The sequence below is a fragment of the Varanus komodoensis genome, unplaced genomic scaffold (assembly GCF_004798865.1).
Source record: "Varanus komodoensis strain SLA01 unplaced genomic scaffold, ASM479886v1 scaffold39, whole genome shotgun sequence".
Classification (NCBI taxonomy): Eukaryota; Metazoa; Chordata; class Lepidosauria; order Squamata; family Varanidae; genus Varanus; species Varanus komodoensis.
In genome coordinates, this window is record NW_025335922.1 from 5,113,345 (window position 1) to 5,135,548 (window position 22,204).

A 22,204-nucleotide genomic window follows, 5' to 3' on the forward strand; every position below is an offset into this window, starting at 1 on the left:
ACTTTTGTGTGATTCATCTTAACTGAGGGGCACTCCTAAACTCCTAAAACTGCCATTCTACAATTCTATACAGGTTTAAAAAGTTCTACAACTGCCATCATTCCTCAGGCTTTCTTTCTAAACCCCCACAGGATTGTGCCCTTAGCTGTATCAGACCCCAGGAACAAAGCATTACATCGTTCTTGTTAGATACCATGACTTAGATTTTTACCACCCTCGTTTTTCTGCCTCTCTACTGCCTAGTTCTCCCAGTGTTGATATGGCAGCCTCTGTAGTTTGGGCAGACTACTAGTGCATAGGACACCACCTAAACCCCTTTTAGGAATACAATAAATGAAATCAAATTGAAATAAAATTCAGATGTTTGTAAAGCCCATCGAATCAAAAAAGCCCTGCCAATTTTAGCAGCAAGGCAGCTTAAGCACCAAAACTGTTTAAACAAAAGTCTCATTGTCTGCAGCAGATGAGCAACAGAGATGGAGTTAGCCTGGCTTCCCTGGGTGGGGAGTTCCAGAACCTGAGGCAGCCACTAAAAAGGCCTCTCCTCGTGCTCAGTAAGTGTGCCTGTGATAGTGCTGGGACAGAGAGAATAGCCTCTTTGAGGTCTTGATGCCCATACAGGATCAAGGTGGGAAAGCGGTCTCATGATGCAGCTGCAAACAGCATGTGTCCACTTCTCCGATGCGTACATAATTTTGTGCTCATTTAAGTATGTTTTAATGGGTTGAACATTGCCCTGGTCTTGAATCCTAGCACACAGCGATTCATTTGGCTATTCATCCATCTGCCCAGCCACAAATCTCCTCCCTCCCACCCACTTTGAGCAGGGCCACTTTAATCTCACACAGGAGATAGTCCCCTGGGTGGTGGCTACATGCCGGCATGGACCGATGTCCTCAGCTGGGTAGAAAGCTGTAAACGTCCTTAGTCACAAAAAAGGTGTTTTACCTCAGGAATAGGTTTTTTGGGATAATCCCACTGCAATAGTTTCAAGTAGCTGTTCGTTAGCACCATATTAGGGCTCAGATTTGGCTTTGAAATCTCGTAAGCACCAGAAGATGAAGACATTTCACAGGAAGCGGAAGATAACTCATCCTGAATTGATTCTCTTATCCATTCTGTTGTCAGGTCCAGGGCACCTCATAATTCCAAGGCAAAAATAGCAAGCAAGTGAGAGAGAGACTGCATCCTTTACAGGAGAGCATTCAGCTTACTACAGGTAACAATTGCAAAGCTGACAAAATAAACTATGTGGAGGGGAGCAACCCCAAAGCCCTATTCACAAAAAGAAGGTAAAAACTGTGAATTGGAGGGAGGAATGGAAAAGTTGGATTATTCAGCCAAAGCTACTTCAAGGCACATGGGTTGGAATTCTGCCTACATTTTGTGGCTACAATCACATCAATGCACTATGCAACACAGGAAGGAAGCTATTTTCTGATGCAAGCACTGCTGGGGAAGTTTCTGCCTGCACAACATTATGCGGTAGCACTGTCATGGTGCACAAAGGCAGGGCCTCATCAGGAAGAATGAGTCTGTCTCTCTTCAGAGCTTCTCACTTAAGCTCCACCAAACAACCTGTGACCTGTGAGAAAGCCATGGTTTCAGCAAGCATTACAAGCAAGCCTCTTTTGAATTACCTACCCAGCTCTTGAAATTTAATGTAAGGTCAACTCTTTTTTGCACCCTTTTGACAGCTAAAAGACTAGTATTACAACATTGGGAGGATAAATGGCCATCTGCGATAATACAATTGGTGAAGGATTTAATAAATGTTCAATTTTTGTATTTTGTATGGATGGTCTTCAGCTATAATTTACAAATGGATAAATAGGTGGATACTTGAGGCACCTTTATTGAAGTCCATGCATAATTATTGTTAATAATCTTAGTATGTTCTGTTATATACTAACATATAAGGATATATAATATACATGTAGCCTGTTCAATGCTCTTTTAACATTAAAAAATGGTTACATTTAATATTGCTCTTTTTCTTCTGTAATGGTGCAGATTCATTGTTTTTGTATCACGGGCAAATATTTAATCAAAAATCATGGGCAAGAAATTTAATCAAAAATTAAAAACCATTAAAAGCAAGTCTCATACATATTTGGATCCATAGCTTATCACACTACACACTTGAGCCTTGTCCTCTAGAATGTTCTGCACTATTCTATTTTATTTTTGCATTTCACCTTTTCCAAGAAATCTGAGGCAGCTTACATGGCTGTCCTTCTGTCTATTGTCGCTGTATAACAACCCTGTAAGGTAGATTATGTTGAGGATCAGTAATTGCTCCAAAGCCACCCAGTGAGCTTCACTGCTGAATAGGGACAAGAATCAAGATTTCCTGACTTCTAACCACTGCATTCCACTGGCTCCATATAGCCATTACAGATCCCTATTTTAAGCATTGTAAATGATGGTACAAAGTCCACAACAAAGCTATTTCATTGTTGCAGACTTTCTTGATAAGGTTTATACTTAGACATTTGCGAATATCAGCCCAGGGTATGTGTTACTTTCACCAGTCACCCTTCAAAGTTAGATCAGAACAGTAATTTCTTTGTAGCTTACAAAAGTGAAACATTATGGCACTAACCCAGTAGCAGGAGTTCAAGTGTTTGCCTGGGATTTCAGTTTATTACAGATGCTTTGATAAACAAAAGAGCATTAACTCATTTAACTCATGGAAATAAACTTTGGGTCATTCTTATGCTGCAATTTGGCTGCTGTATTCCCAACTCTGCTTTTGTTTCAAGTTTTGGGATCGAATATAGATCTCCTCTTAAAACAAAACAAAACCTAACCTGCTTTGCTCTTGCCTTTGTGGAAAATGAAAATATACATATTCCAAGGGCAGAAGTAACTCACGGGTTCCATGCCAATTTTGCCCAATCAAATTTCTTAACAAATAATTATGCCACGGCTGGACAAACAAGAACAAAAAGCTTGTAATTCTTCTCCTGCTGCTTTTTAAGAACATCTGAAACTGTCCTTAGGATATATCTGCACAGGATGCTTGGGGACAGCCCTACTACAAAATTAGGGTTTTCATAGCTTCTTTCAGCTATGAAAAAAGCCTACATCTCAGTGCTGTATGGAGTCAAATACAAAGAGAGCTGAGCCAAAGGCAAAAGGGTTTAGCCAAAATTTTCATACTATTGTGCTATAACGTAACTCTCGGATTATCAGTAATTAAGCCTTAGAAGAGGTATTTCAACAACTGAGAAAAGGAGAAACAAACTGCAAAAACCAAGAACCACCAAACGATGAGTGACTGGGGGAGAGTGGTAGCCTAGCCACTTGGGAACCCCTTGCAGACAACACCGCCTGCATGCAGATTGTAGCTCCCTTTGTTAGACAGGTCAGGTATCAAGGCTGCATGGCACATAAACATCACAAAGCTTATAGCTTTGACCTGCAAAATAAATACACAAAACACACTAGATAAAATCTTCAATCCAAAGCACTTGAGACTGAACACTGTTACCCTGGAACTTCAGCCTGAATGGGTTTTAGAAGGTAACTAAACAAAAAATTTCTTCCTCCTCATCTGTTGGGGGCTTCTTGCTCAAAGCATCTAGGAGGAAGAAGATACAAATTCCAGGTTCCCCCAAACGCTCCTCTTAGCCCCAGGCATCTGCTTGCATTGTCAGGGCAATAGCTTTATCTTCGTAAGTAAACAGAGAACATACTTGGTGTTTCTTCAAGTATATCTTGGAATTTTGCTCTTTCATAATCCACCAAGTTACGTCGAAGATGAGGTCTAAGACTCTGAATGGTAAAATTAACCATATCCATTGTCATGAGATCCAGAACATGAAATATTTGTCTGAAAGAAGAAAAAAACTTTATGAACAAGCAGCAAGCAACATGTGCTCATGTACCAGTCACACAGCAGTCCTTTCTGACAATGCAGAATGCAAAGACCTGTATATTTAACTCCGGCAGATCCATAAAAAGGGCAAACAACCCCTTTGTTCTCCTACAAGAATCACAGATACGTTCTTAATAGTTCTGCGGTGTCATACTGTCAGAAGAGCCATGCTGGATGAGACTGAGGGCCTTGTATAAGACAAGAACACTGGACATATTAACTGGAGAAGACTCAAATTTTTGCAGTTCAAGACACTACCATTTCATCACCGGTCAGAAACAATGTCCTTGAAATAAAGGTTTCCTTAAGAAAGGATTTACTGGACTTCACCTCCAAAAGATTAATTACTGGAGATGCCAGAGACTGAGGCTGAGACTTCTGCATGTGCTTCCCAACAGTGTTAGTCCCTCCCTGAATTATTATATATGGAAAGGTAACATGTATGAATTTTTTAAAATGACAAATATTAGGACGAAGGAGGGAAGGAAAATGAATTGCAATGAAGTTCCTGGCGTAGGTGCCCTAAACAGACTATCCTTGATTTATTCATCAGTACATATTTTGAACATCCATGTATTTGGCAATTTTTGAGTGTTCACATGCTAAAGAACAGTATTAAAAAGCAAATGCACACCAACCTCAGCAATTCGACAATATTCCCAGTGGCTTTTAGCTGGCTTACATCTTTATCCCTTACTGGAGCACACATTTTCCCCATGGTGCTAATGACATAGTTTGCAAGACCTTGAATGTCAACCGCATCATGTTCAGCCTGCTGCCTTATGAGGTCTGTGTCTAGGACTTCACAGATTTGGCTTCTCATCCTGTTAGCCCCAGGGTTCAGGAACGAAAGAAGGATCTACAATATTAAGAACACAAGCCAGTCAAGATCTTCCACCTATAGTCAATGGCTCACATTGCTCATGCAAGACTTATGTGACTAGGTATCAAGAGAGAGAAAAAAGAGAGATACAAATAGGGCTCCTGTAGAAGGCATTTTGGGCAATATGGCTTTATTTGACATCTGTATGTCATGCTACACCTGCAGAAATTCACACGGCTATCTTTTAATTACATCGCATTGCTACCCTGTAGCCAGAACTCTCTGGATAGTTCACAACAGTTGAAACCATTAAAATAGGCAATAAAGGTTTAAATATTAAAAACTGTGGTATAAACAGAAGGAAAAAACAAAGTAAAACCTAGCAGCAATAAAAAGATTTAAAGTAATGGATTTTAAAAAGTAACTGAAAGGATAAAAGGTCTCCAAAAATAGGGAGACCATCACCCGGCACTGGAAAAAGTGCCATGTAGGTGCTAGGCAAGGAAACTCATTCTATAACTGGGGTGCCAGAACAAAAAAGACTATTAAAGGCACAGGAGCCCCTCCACCTTTGCATATAGGCTCCCTATGTAAACATTGTTCATTAAAGTAATTGAACCGTGACTATTATATCTAGATGTAAAAACAAACAGTTACTGCCTCACATCTATATGACATTATATGAGAATGTGTAGCACTGGTCCAAGCAACCTGTTTCGATCTGAGGTCCTGATTGCCTCCTGCAGGCTGGATGACATCACTAGGGTAAGCCCAGCCTTTCTCTGCACAGAAAACACAACTGGGGCAGTACCTGCAGCAGTCAGCACCTGCAGGTGCTGGGCAAGTCAGGTGAGTCCTTCCCAAGCCACCACTCTCCAAACTGGGGTGCAGAAAACACAGGAAGGGTCATGGCAGGGGCCTGCAGAACTTGAAGTAGTGCACCAAGTCCCATCTGCATGCAGGGAAATGCCTTTATTCTCTCCAGTCAGAGTGTGTAGAACTCTTCACTCTCTGGTGATTCTTCTCTCCTGGCCAGCTTACCCTCCCCAATGCAGCTGTAAGGTACTAAGACTGGGGGGAAGAGACCTCACTCATACATGGATCTCACAGAGTGACTCGGTGCCCATCACTCGCACTCTACCTAACCTCGATGGGATCAAGGAGAAGAACATATGTTGTTGCCTGGAGGAAGAGCAAGCATTGAGTTTGGTAACGGTGATCAACAATGCTGACCAACCCAGCATGGTAAGGCAAATGCCAAGATCTGCGAACCAAAGGCAAGGCCTACCAGAGTTGTTCATATGCATTATTTGTTATATTTATATCCTACTCTTTTTCTTGCAAGGAAGCCAAAACATCTTGCATAATCCACTTCCTCCCCTTTGCCATTTTATTCTCGCAAAAGTTCTATGAAGTAAGTTGGGCTAAGAGTCAATGAAAAGGCCAAAGTCACTCAGAGAGCTTCAGAGCCAAGTGGTGACTAGAAACCAGATCTCCCAAGTCCAATTCAGTGTTCTAACTATTATGCCACACTGGCTCTCATTAGTTAGTTTGTTTTTTCACAGCATGGCAACAAAAGAAAAAGCACCATGATTTGCCCCCTCCACACAACGTCTTTGAGCCCCATGCCTGTTGTAGAGATGGAACAGCAGGGTTGAGAAGCCCTGTAAGGGAAATAAAGCTACTGGCAGCCGCAGGTTCTCAGCTCAGCAGTTCCTCTATTAGGGATGGGCTACAAAAAGTTGTTGCTACTTTTTAAAAAAGTCCTGTTACCCACCAATGCCTGTCACAGCAGCTACCGTGTAGAAGTTGTGGGAGAGAGAAAGGCACCACTCACTAAAGTAGTGCTGAGGGCCAGCGCCGAGCTATCTTGTCCAGGGCCTACTCCAACCTGACACTAGTCCAGTGTCACCAGTTTTCAGTGCGAACAGAAAAAGAAACCCAACAGCTTATTGAACATCTACTGCATACCAGGCCACAAATTACAAATTTTCTATTCTTTTGCATTCTTCTGTAACAAGCTGCACTCTTCACAGGTTTGGAACAGAGGTGTTACCAGGGCTTTGTTTGTCATAGAATGCACCGGAAAGGCGTTCCGGCTCCTTTTTTGACGGATTTTTCCAAGTGATTGTGAATCACCATGTTGGGCATAGCAGATCAGCAGCAAAAATCATTAACATAGTGCCTGCGGGCTGCTTGTGTGTCGGCATTGATTGTTGGTGCTGATTGTGAGGGCGCTCGGCTTGGGATCAGTTGTGTGGTTGCGTGCTGAGTGCTTACTGCTGGCGGCGAACATTGTGTAAAAGTGTGACCCCAAGACGTGAGTTCCAGTACCTTTTTTTTTTTACAAAAAAAGCACTGGGTGTTACTATATGGCTGAAGCTAACCTGGTCAAACAATGAGCTTGGCATGAGAGGAGGAGGAAGCACAAGGTTAAGCTCACCTCTTTAATTTCTTCAAACAGCTTGATTGCATGCTCATATTCAGGGGGGTCTTCATTCAAGTCGTCTGCCAAGCGATCCCAGAATGCTTCATGTACTATCCGTTTCACCCTTCCCGTCAAGCTATCAGGGAGATGTGTTCAAAAGAAGAAAACTCTTTCAGAAGGCAGAGTCTTCCCTCCAAGCATATATTCTTTCATTTAATTAATTGCAAGAGGTGTCTCTCCATACTCCAGCAGATACTGAGTAGTCTTGCCACACTGACATCCTAGGGAGCAAAGCCATTTTGGATACTGCTACTGCACCTGCAGCTCCAGTCATTGTCTCTTCTGCCTAGTGACTTGCAAACGGTTCCCATTTGGGGAAATAACTATTTTGAGACTGGGCTACAATCCTTCCGGTGTAGATGAGATGGGTGAACTAGTTTAGATATGGGGCAAGGTTGGAGGCCTTGGAGTTGCATTAGCTCAGGGTGCATGTCAGCTCTCAGGGCATGGGTCACAGGAACATAAGGAATTCCTAAAACAGAGTCAGACCATTCATCTTTCTAGCTCAAGAGGTGTTGAACCAAACTCAGCCTGCCTGCATTCCCTAGATGGCTGTACATCCTTCCCCTGGTCCCACCCCTTACTCCTGTCAATCTTTTGGAAATTTTCTGGCTCTTGCAGGGTAAGGTGGGATGCCCCTATTCCAGAGGAGGAAATGCCTCTCCTCAGACTTAGTCAAAACAAAAAAAAGTTTTATTTTAGCTTGAGTGCCTTTGTTTTGGTAGAAAGGCAGAGTATAAAACAGACAATTGAATATTGAAGGTTTTTTGGCCCCATTCCTTTTGCCTTCAGCCATGCCCATTGCTAGAAAGTGGCAGGGTGCTTTTAACCAAATGGAATTCCATGTATGGTCACACCACCATTTTCTCTAAGTGTGGTATGATATTAGCGGTTTTATTTTCAATTCCTTTCAAAATGTACAATGTGGAATTTGATTTTTTCTAGGTGAACACCTTAACTGAGCTATCCACCAAAACTTCAAGTTCTTTCTTGAGATCTGAGCCAACAGCAACTGACATCGGCTTATATTCAACACTGGGATTTTTTTACCCCAATATACATCGCTATCCACTTACTTAAATTGATCTATAAAGCCCTAAACGGCTTGGGACCTGGGTATCTGAAGGAGCGCCTGCATCCATACTTGCCTTCCTGCCCTCTAAGATCGGCGGCAGAGGCCCTTCTCCGGGAGCCCTCCGTGAAAGATATTAGGAGGGTGAGTACCCGGAGGAGGGCCTTCTCTGCGGTGGCGCCGCACTTATGGAATGCGCTCCCCAGAGAGGTCTGCCTGTCCCCGTTGTCATTTTTCGGTGCCAGGACAAGACCTTTTTATTTAAACATTATTTTAATTAATTGTTAAATTATTTAATAAAATAAATAAAATAAATTATTTATTATTTTATTTATTGCCTGGATGTATCCAATTTTTATATTTTTGTATTGTTATTTATTTGCTGGGAGCCACACCGAGGCTTATGCGAATGGGGCGGCATACAAGTATCCCAAATAAATAAATAAATAAATAAATAAATAAATAAAATCTGTCATTCCAAGATCAATTCTTCCTGCTTGCCAAATCTTTTTGGAGCTCTTTGCTGTCACCAACCAATATGGCCAACTTACTGCTAATTCTAGATTAATTTAGGAAGAAGTTAATAAAGCACTGATCCCAAGATAGATGCTTATGGTATGGCACCTCTTGCTTCCCTTCCATTCCAAGAACTGACCATTTATTTATATACCTTGTTTTTCATTCTTTAAACATTTACCAATCCTCTTATCTTAGACTGTCAAGTTTGTTTACAGCCTTTGCTAAAGGATTGTTAAAAGCTTTTTGAAAGTCTAAGTCAAACACAAGTAGACATCAGTTCCAAAGGTATGCCAATCCATGAGGAAACTGGGAAACAGCAAGACACTGTTAAACATTTGGAGCATGAAGACCCTTAGCCATCTGTTGCTGAATCTGTTTCAGGCTAAGAGTTTTTGCATCCTTTTTTCCTCATCTAATTTCCTTGCTTCACTTCTATTATGCTCTCACTATAGCAGACCTCTTGAGTCTGCTAGACTGCAATGAAGTATGAATTTAATAATTAGCACAAAACAATTGTCTACCCCTGAACAATAAAACTTTTACAAGATTGCACAAGCAATCTGTGATTTTATTCATTTGTTTTTTTGCTATCAGGGGTTTTTTGCTTTTAAAAGCTTTCCAGCTTACCTGTTGTGCGGAGGCTCTATGGGTTCCACGTGGAAGTTTCCATTTACAGCAATTTCATGAGCCAGGGTCAAGTTGGACAAGTTTCTTGCTGCTGCCATCATTTCATCAAATGTAACCACTTTAGGCGGGCTTGTTGCTGGAACGAAAGGAAATTACACGCACACTGGCTCAGCACGAACTTTTAACAGGAAAGCAGTTCACTATTCCACATTTCTAAACAGCTCCTTCTAAATGAAAAAGGTTAAAAGTTCACATCTGAGGACTATTCCCTACACATAAAGCTTGCCTTTGGTCATTAAGTGCCATCCAGGATGTTTTGCCACTTTGTCACTGGTGATACAGCACATCCTCTCGAGGGCAGCAGGTTAGCTTTGGAAAAGCTAAGTTAGGCTCTCCCTCCAGTATTTGCCACCCAAGGTTGCCATCTCACTCTGCCTAAGGTTAGACCTGCCTTAGCCCCAGTCCCTTTCCAAAAGGAACCGTAGAAACTGCTTGCACACTGAAACTGGCAGAAAAACTCCTGATACAGGTATGGGGACGACAACATACAAGTCAGGAGCTGTATTTTCTACTCAAGGTAACGGTCTGCAAAATTTTGCTCTTAAACTGTCTCCACATTGACTTGTATTCTGAAGCATCTCTCCATATATGGAATTACTGTGTATTGCTTAATTCTCCAAGGCATGCCAAGCATTAGATAGACCTGTTTGGTCTTCTCCTTGCCCAGCAACAACTGGAAATGTATCTAGGAACACACCCAGCACTCTCCTGCAGGTGAACAGCACAGGAAAACTGGGCAGCAAGGGGTACTTCCCCTTAAGGGAAACTTGTCCATTAAGTGATCTTTTCACCCAGCATCAGCATGTGGCATCTTTGGAACTGCTGGGGCCAAGGAGCCCACTTACACTAGGGTCCCTTGCTGCTGCTCATCAAGACGCAGGTCGGCCAGGACCCATCAGTAATGGGAAGGACTGACTAACATAGAAAGGGCCCCATGAGAGGGCACTTGCCAGGACTTCTCAACTGGGAGCTGCTCTGCTTTCACCAAAGAGTGCTGAATGAGTATCCAAAGAACCAAACAGTTTGAAAATCTTGGGCTCCATGCGATTCAGAGGAAGTACAAATGATTTGCATCTCACAGCAGGTGCTAGGACAGCCTCCATCTACCTGCTGCCCTCCAGATGTGCCAAACTGCAGCTCCCCAAATTCCCGCCCAGCACACTGGCTGGGAATTATGGGAGCTGCATTCTGATACAGGCTGTGGCGAAACGTATACAAACAGCTCACACTAGCTTACAAGTTGGGGATCCAGGTTTGCTTGAAGAGTCACTGGTAAAGCTCTGCCTTGAGTATTCAGAGTCACTGGAAGAAGTAGCAGCACTTTCAGAGGATCTCAAAGAATCACAGTCACTGTTCTGCTCATCGCTGAGAGGCATTCTGGATTACTTTTTAATGATACAGTACAAAAAAACCTAAAAATAAAATTAAAAAAACAAGAAGACTGATTGAGTCACCTAGATCTATGGGATCTTGTAGCAAGAGGGTCTTTATATGTCAAAACAGCAGTACTCCCCAGCCCCTCAAAAAACTTGCATAAGCAATACTTGCTCATCTAAATGTGCTTTTATCAACTTTATTTTCTATTTGACGTTGAGTCAGGCAATCAGGGTACAATTCTATGCATGACTTTATAGACAATGGACATTTGCTGTAAGACCTTTCTCCTGTCAAAACATACATAGGCTTGCAAGTTAAGCATATTAGAATGCAGTCCAGTGAGGCTGTCCATGGCCTCTGACCTTGGATAATGGGCATCCTATGGAGGGCAGGAAGCATACAGAGACAAGTTTGTCTCCACGCTTTACCAACCCTCCAAACCAGTTTGATGGCCAGTTCAGCCATCTAAGTGCAGCACTGCAGAGTGGAAGGGAAGAAAGCCGTGGTGCTGCCAGGATACCTTGCATGTTGTAGTGCTGGATTCCTCCCCACCCACCCAGAATGCCCTTCTCTGAGGTCACTTTTATAGCCTTAGAGAAGCAGGCAGGAAAGTTCTTTCCATGCTAGCTGCCAAGGAGACACGGATTTTCTGAAAATGGCAACCCTGTGAAAAAGGCAAACACCATGTTAGGTATAATTAGGAAAGGCACTGAAAATAAAACTGCCAAGGCTATGTTCTCCTTAGACAAATCCTCAGTGCAAGTGCAGTTAAATATCATAGAATCATAGCACAGTAGAGTTGAAAGGAGCCAATAAAACCAATGGGTCCAGCTCCCTGCAGTTTCAGGTTACCTACACCATCCCATTCAGATGACTGTCCAGTTTCTTTTGGAATGTCTCAAGTGTGGGAGAGCTCACAACCTCTCTAGGCAACTGGTCCCACTGTTGTATTGCTCTGACAGTGAGGAAGCTTTCCCTGTTATCTAGCTTAAATATTATCACAATTCGAGATGATTATTCCATGTCCTACAGAATAATCAACTTTCCCAAGTTTTCCTCCTTGGACTCCTTTTCCCTTAAGAGGAAGTTGCCATGGCACCTCATTTATTATTGTTCTGAGTTAATTAAAGTTGGTGTTCTTGAAGTCCATGGCTGCAGTTAACCTTTGTCTTCTTTATAATTGAGAATTTCAGAATTGCAGGGTCACTTTCCCACAGAGTTCCATGGCTGCTATTCTGTCTACTAGGTAATATCTGCCACTTAGTATTAAATTGAGGATAGCTCTTCCTCCCATTCCTTCCTCTACCTTCTGCTGGAGAAAGCTGTCAGCAATGCATGTCAGAAATCTCTTGGAGGGGCCATGTTTGACAGAAACTGTCTCCCAACATGGGTCAGGGAAATTGAAGTCCTCCATGATGAGTACATTCTTCTTGGAAATGCTGGCAAGTTGCTTTTCGAAGACTGCATCCTATTATTGACCTCCCAGACAAAAAGAAATTCTTATGTTTTTTCTTTTCCTTTTTTTTTTTGCTCCCTTTAATTTAAGCCAGATGCTTTCAATGGTACTATTAAGGTCCTCTCCTTGTATTACTGTGCACTGAGCACACAGCCAAATTCCAAGCTTGGAAAACAAGCAAGAGCAGTCCAAGAAGTAGCCACCTTTGTGTAGAATGCCTATTTGTGTTCCTTTACCCATTTGCTAATGTTTTCAGCCCTCATATGTGGCCTGTTGGAAAAACTTTGTCCTCAATTTTCACAGGCTTGGAGGCTAGCAGCTCCCACATGTTCTTGCTATCAAGTCCCGTCTCAGTGACATTTAAAAAAACAAGCTGCCACTGAAGCAATTGGATGTACTGGCTTCATCTGGAATATTTGACAATGCTGAATCATAGTAAAAGATCAGGCAGTCAACTGACTATCTCTGACCAATTAAATGATGTGCCAATCCCATTACGAAAGCTAACTAGCAATCCCAGCCTGAGGAGGGATTTGGGGCAGGTACAATCTACTACTTATTGTCTAATAGCCTTGAGCCTTGATCAAGCTGATGACCTCCAGATACTCCCATCATTCCCAGACAACATGGAGAGGAAAGTCTACTTCATTCATGACAGGAATAATCCTATGCATGTTTAGATAGAAAACATCCTACAACTTTCTATATGCTGAAAATTATAGGATATTTTCTGTCTGTACATAAGATTGTGCCCTAAGATGACATCAGTTTATTCTCAGTGAAGGCGTGTGGTGAGATCATGTCCTCTGACAAGTAAAAGCAACTATTTCCAGTGTGGGTCAGATGACTGAAAAAGCACTAGGTTCGCACTAGACACACATGTAGGACAGGAAGCAAATATGTCATCATCTCACTTAAAGCAATTGGAATGTAGACAGTCATCAGGCAAAAACTCAAGCTATGTTCTGGCTATGAACAAACACACATATGCTTATTTGATGGGGCACTGTTTTATATTTTGTTTGCAAGCAAGAACTTGACTAGATGTCCCTTATTATAAGTTCCAGAATATGCCCATCAGAGAACTTTTTAACTCACAACTTTTAAGGTCCATTTGGCACTGCACAGAACATAAGCAAGAGCCCTGGCATCCTTTATTTTGACACATCTACACAAGATCACACAAACCCTTTTTGTCTCCAGTACTACAAATTACTGTACACCTACAGCATAGCAGTTCCACAGTTTTGCCTGTTCCTGATTGCAACTGAAGTACATTGCTGCAGCTGTAAACCTACATAGTGTCTTCGTGACAATAAACAGGCTAAGAAACTCATTTTATGCTTAGCCAGTTGTAACACAAATCAGCTTACAAAGTAAAACTGTTGTGACCAAGCAAGCAAAGCTCTCCTTCTCATAAAGAGCAAGTTTACATGATAAAATGTGGACTGCACCACTTTGCACTGGATGTGGATGTTCACATGATGGAGATTTTTCCTAGGGGAAAACTAATTCCTACAAATAGACAAACAATACACAGAAAGCTTCTCAACATCCTAGTCTTCTCTACATGGCAAGGATGAAGAACTCTGGCACAGGAGCTTCTTTCTTTGTTTCCTCTCCTTTAATCCTTCCATGCTCAGCACTGGAAAAGGATCCTTCTCTCCATGCTTTAGCAAGGAAAAGTGCTTGCCTCTGATCTGGAGCTGACTGGAGAGAAGAGCTTTTTCCTGAAAAGCAGAGGAATCAGAGTAAAAAGCTGCTGAGTGGTTCAGTCCAGTTTCCTATGATTCCTTCTGAACTTTGTTCTGCAAAGGCTTGTCACACTTGCTTGTGAGTAAACACTGCTCATCCTTACTTGTGAGCAGACATACTTCTTACCATAAATTGGTAAATGCTGGGGGGTGCCCCACTGACTACTGGAATGGGCCACCATCCCAAGTTTTCCTAAATGGAATTTAGTCTGGAAGTTACTCTCCTGCTATATGGGGGGTTTTCTAATGGGAAAAATATGGTAGTGTAAGCCTTTACTTAGCCTGAAGGAGCACCCGCCAGGTACAATTGGTTGAAACACCACATAACCTCAAGTTTTGTATTCAAGTATCTTCCTGGACAGGCCTATACAGAAACATGATTATGGTTATGGAAATTAAAATGAGCTCATCACTCCCATGCAGCTTTGCACCACAGCCAGACTTCACGGCACTGAAACAAGGGCGGTGGTATCATATGCCCTTCAGTCTGCCCTTCCTTCTCAGCTCAGCTGCAATGCTAACCAGTATAGGGGGTTGGGGAAGCTTGGTTTCCCCCTGTAATTCTATATTGCTGGGAGCAATCCTTGTTGTAATGTGAAGTATTTGGGATGGCTTGATCTTGAATGAGCAACTAAAACCCATTAGCTTTACAACTTGTTGGGAAAAGAAACTCCAGGTTAATATACCATCATGGCTTATTCCCCCCACCATGTTATGTGCACTAGGCCACTGTCTCCCTTTCTTTGCTTTGCTTTTCTCATGCAATCTCAGGGTTCTCCAGTCAAGGTCCAGCATACTAACCACTGCATTGCCTGCTCACTACTCAAGGACAGGACCAGACAACGATCTACTCCTTGTTTGTATGCATGCCTCTGTGCATGTATATGCATGTCTGTATACAACGATGCACAGCTGCATTTCTGGATCCACCCTGAGAACACAGCTATGGAGTCTGTCACAATAAATGCATGCCCTTCAAGAAGTGCCACTTCCAGACTAATACACAGATCAAAACAATTACCCTTCTCAAGTTTTGCACTACAGTTCTTTGCTTTAAAGTTGAGTACCCAAGTATGTAGGGAAAGTTGCACAGAAAATTGGACTTTTGCCTGCAGTTTTTAAAAATTTGTTGCAGACTAATGTGGAATTTGACTGAACAGATTGACTGAATACATAAAAAATCTACATGGAACAGAAATAACCTGATTATCAATTCCTACTGCCAGGACCAGAACTGGGCAGAACTCAGCAGAGGACAAAACTGCAGTCTGTGCATACTTGCCATAGGGCTATTTAGGAGTAGAAGAGAACCACTACAAATAGATCCATAGCAGAAGGCTAAGTAATCAAGAGCACCATGTGTTTTACTTGTTCTGCCTGACAGGCACATATTGTGGCCAGTTTAGGTAACAGAGTTCCACTGGGAAATCAGATATATGGGACAACAAACAACAACTTGAAATAGATGTTCACAGCCCCATCGTGCTTTTGAATAGACAGTGAAATGTCATCACCATTCACATTCCTTCACTATATGAAAATTATAGAAGAAATTTGCATAAAAGTAGCTTAAAAGTAAAAAGAAAATGCACACACAAACAGTCATACAATATTATGCCTTGTGTTTTCACAGCAGTGTGAATTAGAAACTATACTACACTTTTGAGAGCTTGTCCATTCTTGTCAATCCTTACCTGCTCAAAAGTTGTTCTTCATATACAATTTGATGCAATTCACTGGAGATTAGCGTTTCAACACACTGTGCATGTAACAACATTAAGAGGGTGCTTGGCAAGTCTACAGGGTGAAACAAAGACAATGGATTTGTGAAGAAGGCCTTCAATACAATTGTACACTGTATTGATTGAACAAGAGCTGCCTTGCTCATTTGAAGCATGCTCACAAGAATAGAATTTCTGTAATGGTTTAAACCAGACTTCCCAAACAAAATGTTCAGAAGTTTTAGACTGAAACTCCCACCAACCCCAACCAACATGGCCAACAGGGACTACAGTCCAAGGCTTCTGAGGGACAACAGATTACAGAAGAATTTGACTATTAAATTCATCATCCTTTCTGTACACAAATTTAGCTGTGCGTATACCTACTGGTAGGCTGGGTACAAATTCTGAAGTAGCATACATTCTTACAGAGACCTATATCCTTGCCAGGAGGAGTACATCAAGTACTTAAATTGGTGGCTTTATCTGGATCATATTTTTTTACTAAAGAAATACCTCAAGGCTAGCAAGCACTAACATATCAAACTAATATAGTATGGTTGTCCATGACTGTAGTTCAAAGCAGTGAAGCTGTCTAAGTTAAGTTCATATAGATATAGTTACAAAGAGCCACCCAATACTAGGATTCCATGAGTTCTACACAACAATATAATTAGTGTTGCAGATGACATTATATAGTTGCTGATAGCTTGTGCTTATTTCTTCTGGGAGGATTTTATTGTTTCAGTTGAACAAATGGGAAGTTCAACAGAAATCAGTCCCCTCTGCTACTTTGGGAGAATAATCAGAAACTCAAGGCAGACTTCCTTTTCAGTTTTGCACACACTATCTTTCTTTCCATAACTTAAATAATCCAATGCTGACCAATGTTGGAGGCAGATGCACAGATGTCAAGCTTCATTATTTGAACCTAGTGATTGTAAGATGGGCTGACTCCATAAAGGAAGCCACTGCCTTGAATTTACAAGAGCTAAACAAGGGCATTTTGGACAGCTTTCTTACACAGGGACAGGGTAAGTCAGAGACGACTTGATGGCACAGAACCACCACCGATTCTGGGTCTGGCTGCTAGTTTCCCAGTGTTGGGTTATTTGTTTGGAAGGGGCACATAGAGCAGAGAGAAAATAAGGGCACAATACAAGGCATGTTTAGGCAGAAAAAGTCTGACAGAGAAATACTGGGAGATATAGGAGCATTTATCTGTCCGAACATTTATGGCATTGTGCCTTGAGACTGTGTTGCTCTTCAGGACACAGTATGCCCCCAGTATTCTCACAAACAGTTCCTTGAGATCTTGTTTGGCCATAAAGACTTCCGAGAGATAATTTCCTTAGCAATCATCTGTTTGGCTTAGTGTTTGAAGGCCTGCTCCAAGCATTCCCTGGTGCCTAGTTTCTCTTACTTCCCTTGAAAGGATTACTTGGCTCATAGCCTCAGCTTCCTGAAGCCCAGTGGAATCTCCACAGGCAATGTTCCCCAGAGTGTACCTCATACTCCACGGCAGATTCTGGCTTTCTGTTGCTCCTGCCACCTTTTCTTGAATTGATGCTCCACCCTGTTTCAGTCTGCCCTTGTGAGCCTTGTCTTCTGCAGCCCAGCACTGACATTAGGCTAGAATGGTTGACTGCTACTCATGGACTATTCTCTTTAATTAAGGCCTGTATTAACAATCAATGCTATATGCTCAGTTGGGGGAGGGGTGCATGCCAGCAGAGTGAAAGTCAGAGCTTAGAAGGGGCCAGAGATAATCTCTCTTCGCAGATTTTTCTTGCCAGAGGTCTGACCTGATCACTTGCAGAGGGCTTTTGAAGTTAGGCACACTATTGAAAAAAGGCATGCACCCAATCCTAGGACTCCATCTGAGTTCATCATTAAATCAATGATATTTAGGACACAGGCCCCACAGTAGTCAAGACTTCTCAGAGTTGTCTGATCAATCCTTAAACCCCTCTGGCCTGCACTGCCTCATCCCCTGTCATTCCAAGTAGGCTTGGGACCCAGTAAGTACTATTATAGTTTAGGATTATCACATTGGGTACTTCAGTTTAGATCCACTAATAGTACATGCTGTCATTCCAGAGCCCTTTTCTGAGCTAATCACAAATCAGCTGAAGAGAACTTTTACTGTTCTGCCATTGAAGACACAGAGTAGGATTTCTTTGATGTGCCAAGTTCCTTACTGCTTTGATGTCTGTGTCTGAGTAGGGTGTTGACATGAACTATGCAACATGAACTATAATGTTATGAACTGTACCATGCTCCGTTTACTTCTGAGCATTTGAATCTCCAACACTGAGGTTCCCTCTCCCCCTCACTTTCTATTCTAACACACACAAATTACTATGGACTCTTGGCAAATTCAAAGGAAACTAGATCAGTGCACAGTGTCATACACAGGCAAGTACAAGTGAGCCCTGCAACGAAGTGCAGCTGTGTGAGATGCTCTGGTTCAGGCTGCCAGTCATGCCCTTTACTATACTTCATTCTTTTCTTTCCACACACAATCAGCATTCTGTGCCTTGCTTGCATACAGGTTTTTCCCTGAAGATTTTTTCCCTCATTTTTAGAGACTTTGAAGATCCTCCCAGCTTGCCTGTATATGGATGGAGCTTGCTTTGCTAAATAAGAATCCAAACTCAGAAAATGATTTAATTGCAAGTGTATAGGATGAGTCCTTGAACTCTGGGGGATGGAGGGGGAAATTGGTATTTGTAGAGAGTGCTGGGCACCCACAAAATGGCTGCCATGGTGAGTTTACCCAGTCACAAAATGGTTGTCATGGGAGATGTGGATAGTTGCAAAAAACTCATTAGCCTGAAGCCAAACTGAAAGATTGGTGTAAAATAAAATAATTTCCCCAAGGACCTAAGTACAAGGGTAACAGCTAAGCTCTAAGAATCAAAGCAACTATTCCAAATCCAGAGTTGCCCTCCAGCACCTATTTTCACAGAGGGGAACCTGAGGAGGTGCATAGAGCGTCAATGTGACCAAGAAACTGAGTATGCCAGAGGTGGGATCTGAGTCCCAAACAGCAAATATCCTGTTTCCTCCTGCAAATGCACAACAAAATAGCCATTTCACAAAAGCAAACTGGTGAGGCTCAGAAAAACATACATATGCAAAACACACATCTGCACACCTCAAATCTGACTTGACAAAAACATACCGTTCAGAAAAAACAAGCAATATGCATACCACAGCAAAACAAACAAACAAAAACAGCTAACACACACACTATCATAGGAGCATTTATCTGTCTGAACATTTATGGCATTGCGCCTTGAGACTGTGTTGCTCTTTAGGACACAGTATGCCCCCAGTATTCTCACAAACAGTTCCTTGAGATCTTGTTTGGCCATAAAGACTTCCTAGAGATAATTTCTCTAGAGATAATTTCTCTAGGAAGACTTTCTAGAGAAAGACTTCCTAGAGAAATTTCCAACAATGGCAACAGTCTCTTACACTCCCATAGCCAAAACATGCACAACCTGGCTCTTTATTACCTTTTCTAGCCCTCTAAGATGCTCCTAGCATCTTCCCTAGCCCTCCTGAATGCTCCCAACCACTCCAGGTTACCTTTCCTTGGGGCAGCTGAACATGCTTCAGAATGAAGTGCTGGTCAGCAGCCAACTGCCTTTTCATTTTCTGAAAATACCACTGGGCCCCGGAGACATTCTTAGGGTAGGGGGCAATGGTACTGAAGATGACTAGTGCTTCACATTGGGACATGTGAGCTTCATGGTTAAAAACAACTAACATTTCATTTTAGAAACTTGGCAGGAAGCAAAGGAAGTGGCTATGGGCCTCAAGCTGGACATTCCAAAACACAGGTGAACAACACAGGAAGAACGAACAACGTTCCAGATTCTGTTATCCACATGCATTGGGCCTTTCAACTAAAGGACAACATACAAATAACTTTGATCCAGAGTACCATATCCCTGTGACCAGCTACCAGTATGTAAGTGAAACGTCTTAGTCTCCTTTCTATACACTCATCCCAAAAAGTTGCATTCTTAGTTTGCCCTTGACAGGCTGCAAATCAGCTTAGGTGAAACCTTTGCAGGGGCAATAGCAGAAATAGTCCTGGGCAGATGAAAACAGAACAGGGGAAAAAAAATGGGTTCAGGAAGAGCTTTCCCTGGCATGTTAATTTCTGAAAGAAAAAGGTAAGACAAAATCCCTTGCTGACTATGGCTTATATCAATTCAACCTGTGTCTTCTGCCAATCTAGCTCATAGCTTGTAATTTACTCATCAGCGGTGCAATTATTACTATAACTGCAAGCCTGAAAACGAAGTCATACCAGTTTCAGTTTACCGCGTGTGCCTGGGGAAAGGGACATAATTCAGCGCTACCTGGGCCTAGGCTCGGGCTGCGCCAGTGGTCAGCCCTGGCCTTCTCTGCGAGTCCTCCATTCTCTGACCTGGAAGAGCAGCCTGGAACTGACAACCCTGTTCCAAACCACCAACTCCATCTCCGCAACGCCAGCCCTCGCCTGCTGTCTCCAGAGCCAAGGGTCCTCCCAGGCAACAGGCAGAAGCAGCTCCTCCTCTTCCTCCCATCTGTTTCAGTTATCCCCACCCCCCGAAGTATTTTTGGCAGTTAGTGTGAGGCACACAGCGCTCTGGCACTCTTTGATCAAAACAAAAGGAACGTTTCTAAGGAAAGCCTTTAAATACACACTCACAGAACAAGGCTTCACCGCTTCGCCTACGAACATCTGCAACAAGACTTCTACACAGAGGCCTTTTAGAAAACATTGCCGGCTGTTCAGCTGAACCCCTTTAAGACAATCACCGGGGGAGGGGGAGATAGGAAAAAATTTGCCCTTAGAAATGTACAAGCCTGCGAGCCTCTTGCGTTATAGTAAGAAATCACACTGTTTGCCACTAGCATTCGGCTAAAGACTAAATCCTAGCTACAGTTACTTAGGAGCAAACCTCACTACACTAAACAAGCGGGGGGAGGGGAGATTTACTTTCGACTAAATATCTGTGGAATCAGCTATATATCGCGTTATCTAGTTGCAAATGCAAATATAAACAAGATTGATTTTGAGCACGCTTCGCTTTGTTACAAAAAGGAAAGAAAGAAACGGGGCGAAAGCACCTTGAACTGGGCATATTAAACAGAGAGAGCTTTAGAAGAGCCAACTGCAAGCCAAAATTCCATCGGACTGGAAACGGGAAGGGGGAATTGAACTGGATTGTCTCAAGATAAATTCCCAGTGCGGGAAGGGGAAAGGTGCTAATGGATGGAAAGAACCCTCTTCTCCGATATAGATTCAATTCACTTACCCCAAGAGATTCTCCCATGCAGAGGAAACTCCTGTTTTCTTCACTCCCTCGTACCGAGTGGACTCCCTTGTCCGTTCGTCTGCTCGCCTTCTCCCTTCCTTTGCCTCTGCTACTCCTCAGCTGTTTTCACCGGAGCTTTAACTCCCTCCCCCCATTTATTTATACACAGTCCTTGGTTGCCTAAAAGAAGCTGCCTGGACGCTTCCATTTCCCATGGGGAGAGGGGGAGCATTTCCTCCCCTATGCGTCAAAGTTGTGGCAACGCTCGTAGGCAAAGAAAAATGACCTTCCATTGTAGAAGAGATTGTTTTAGCCGACCTCCAAGCACCTAGCCCAAAACAAGGTGGGGAAAGGAAAACAGTGGACCCTATGGACTGGGTCGTAACCCCCCACTCCGGAGAAAATTCTACCTTCCCTAGAGAGGGGAGGGGACTGCGTGGTGTTTACGGAAGGGAGAGAGAGGTCTTCGGTTGTCCTCGCCTGCTTTTGGTTATGGGGTTGCGCCCCGGCCTCCTCGGTTCGTGGGCTGTGTTGCCAGAACAGCTCTCGTTCTCACCCGCTCCCGCAGTCGACAGCCATTGTGGCTTCTAAGGCGAAGCTGGCCAAGAAATAGCCTCTTTAGTAATTTTGATTGCTTGACATTGTCCCGAAAAAAGTGAATAGGTGCATGCTGGTTATATATTCTAAAAACGTAAGAAGCGCCTGCTGGATGAGACCAAGAATCCACCAGGTGGGGAGAAACGGCATCGGACGACATTTTTCTTCCTTTCTTATAATAGTAAAACCCAATGGGGTCACTCTATTTTTTATATTACTACTACTACTACTACTATTGATCACTATTATTTTCACTCACTCACTCACTCACTCACTCACTCACAGACACACACACACACACACACACACACACCCATTCCATTCCCAAAGGCCCTGGGAGGTGTACAAAATGTAATTCGACAGTGATTAAAATTGACAAAAGGCAACGTATTAGGTAAAACATGACATGACTGACATAATCTGGGAAGGCCTGTCAGAGGAGATACATCTTTAATTCCTTCTTAAAGGTGGGAATTTGGGAAATAAGATGCATCCCTCCTGGCTGA

General features: G+C 42.7%; 1 protein-coding gene across 12 annotated transcripts in view; it reads right to left on the reverse strand.

The window, feature by feature from the left end:
* Positions 1 to 21,241, reverse strand: part of TCP11L2 (t-complex 11 like 2) — a 28,260-nt gene extending 7,019 nt beyond the window's left edge. For 5 of the 12 annotated variants that reach the window (XR_006415780.1, XR_006415779.1, XM_044441110.1 and 2 more), the window contains exons 1-8: positions 21,102 to 21,241; positions 15,754 to 15,856; positions 10,710 to 10,884; positions 9,413 to 9,548; positions 7,150 to 7,270; positions 4,522 to 4,742; positions 3,702 to 3,838; positions 949 to 1,139 (exon numbers count right to left, since the gene is read on the reverse strand). Coding sequence is in view for 10 of the 12 variants with exons in the window: in XM_044441110.1 (XP_044297045.1) it covers positions 949 to 1,139; positions 3,702 to 3,838; positions 4,522 to 4,742; positions 7,150 to 7,270; positions 9,413 to 9,548; positions 10,710 to 10,848 (945 nt within the window). In the remaining 2 variants the exon portion in view is untranslated. Of the gene's footprint in view, positions 1 to 948; positions 3,587 to 3,701; positions 3,839 to 4,521; positions 4,743 to 7,149; positions 7,271 to 9,412; positions 9,549 to 10,709; positions 10,885 to 12,155; positions 12,329 to 15,753; positions 15,857 to 20,159; positions 20,298 to 20,491; positions 20,528 to 21,101 lie in introns of those variants that run through there. The other 7 variants (XM_044441111.1, XM_044441116.1, XM_044441115.1 and 4 more) reach the window with 7 other exon arrangements.
* Positions 21,242 to 22,204: the final 963 nt, after the last annotated feature.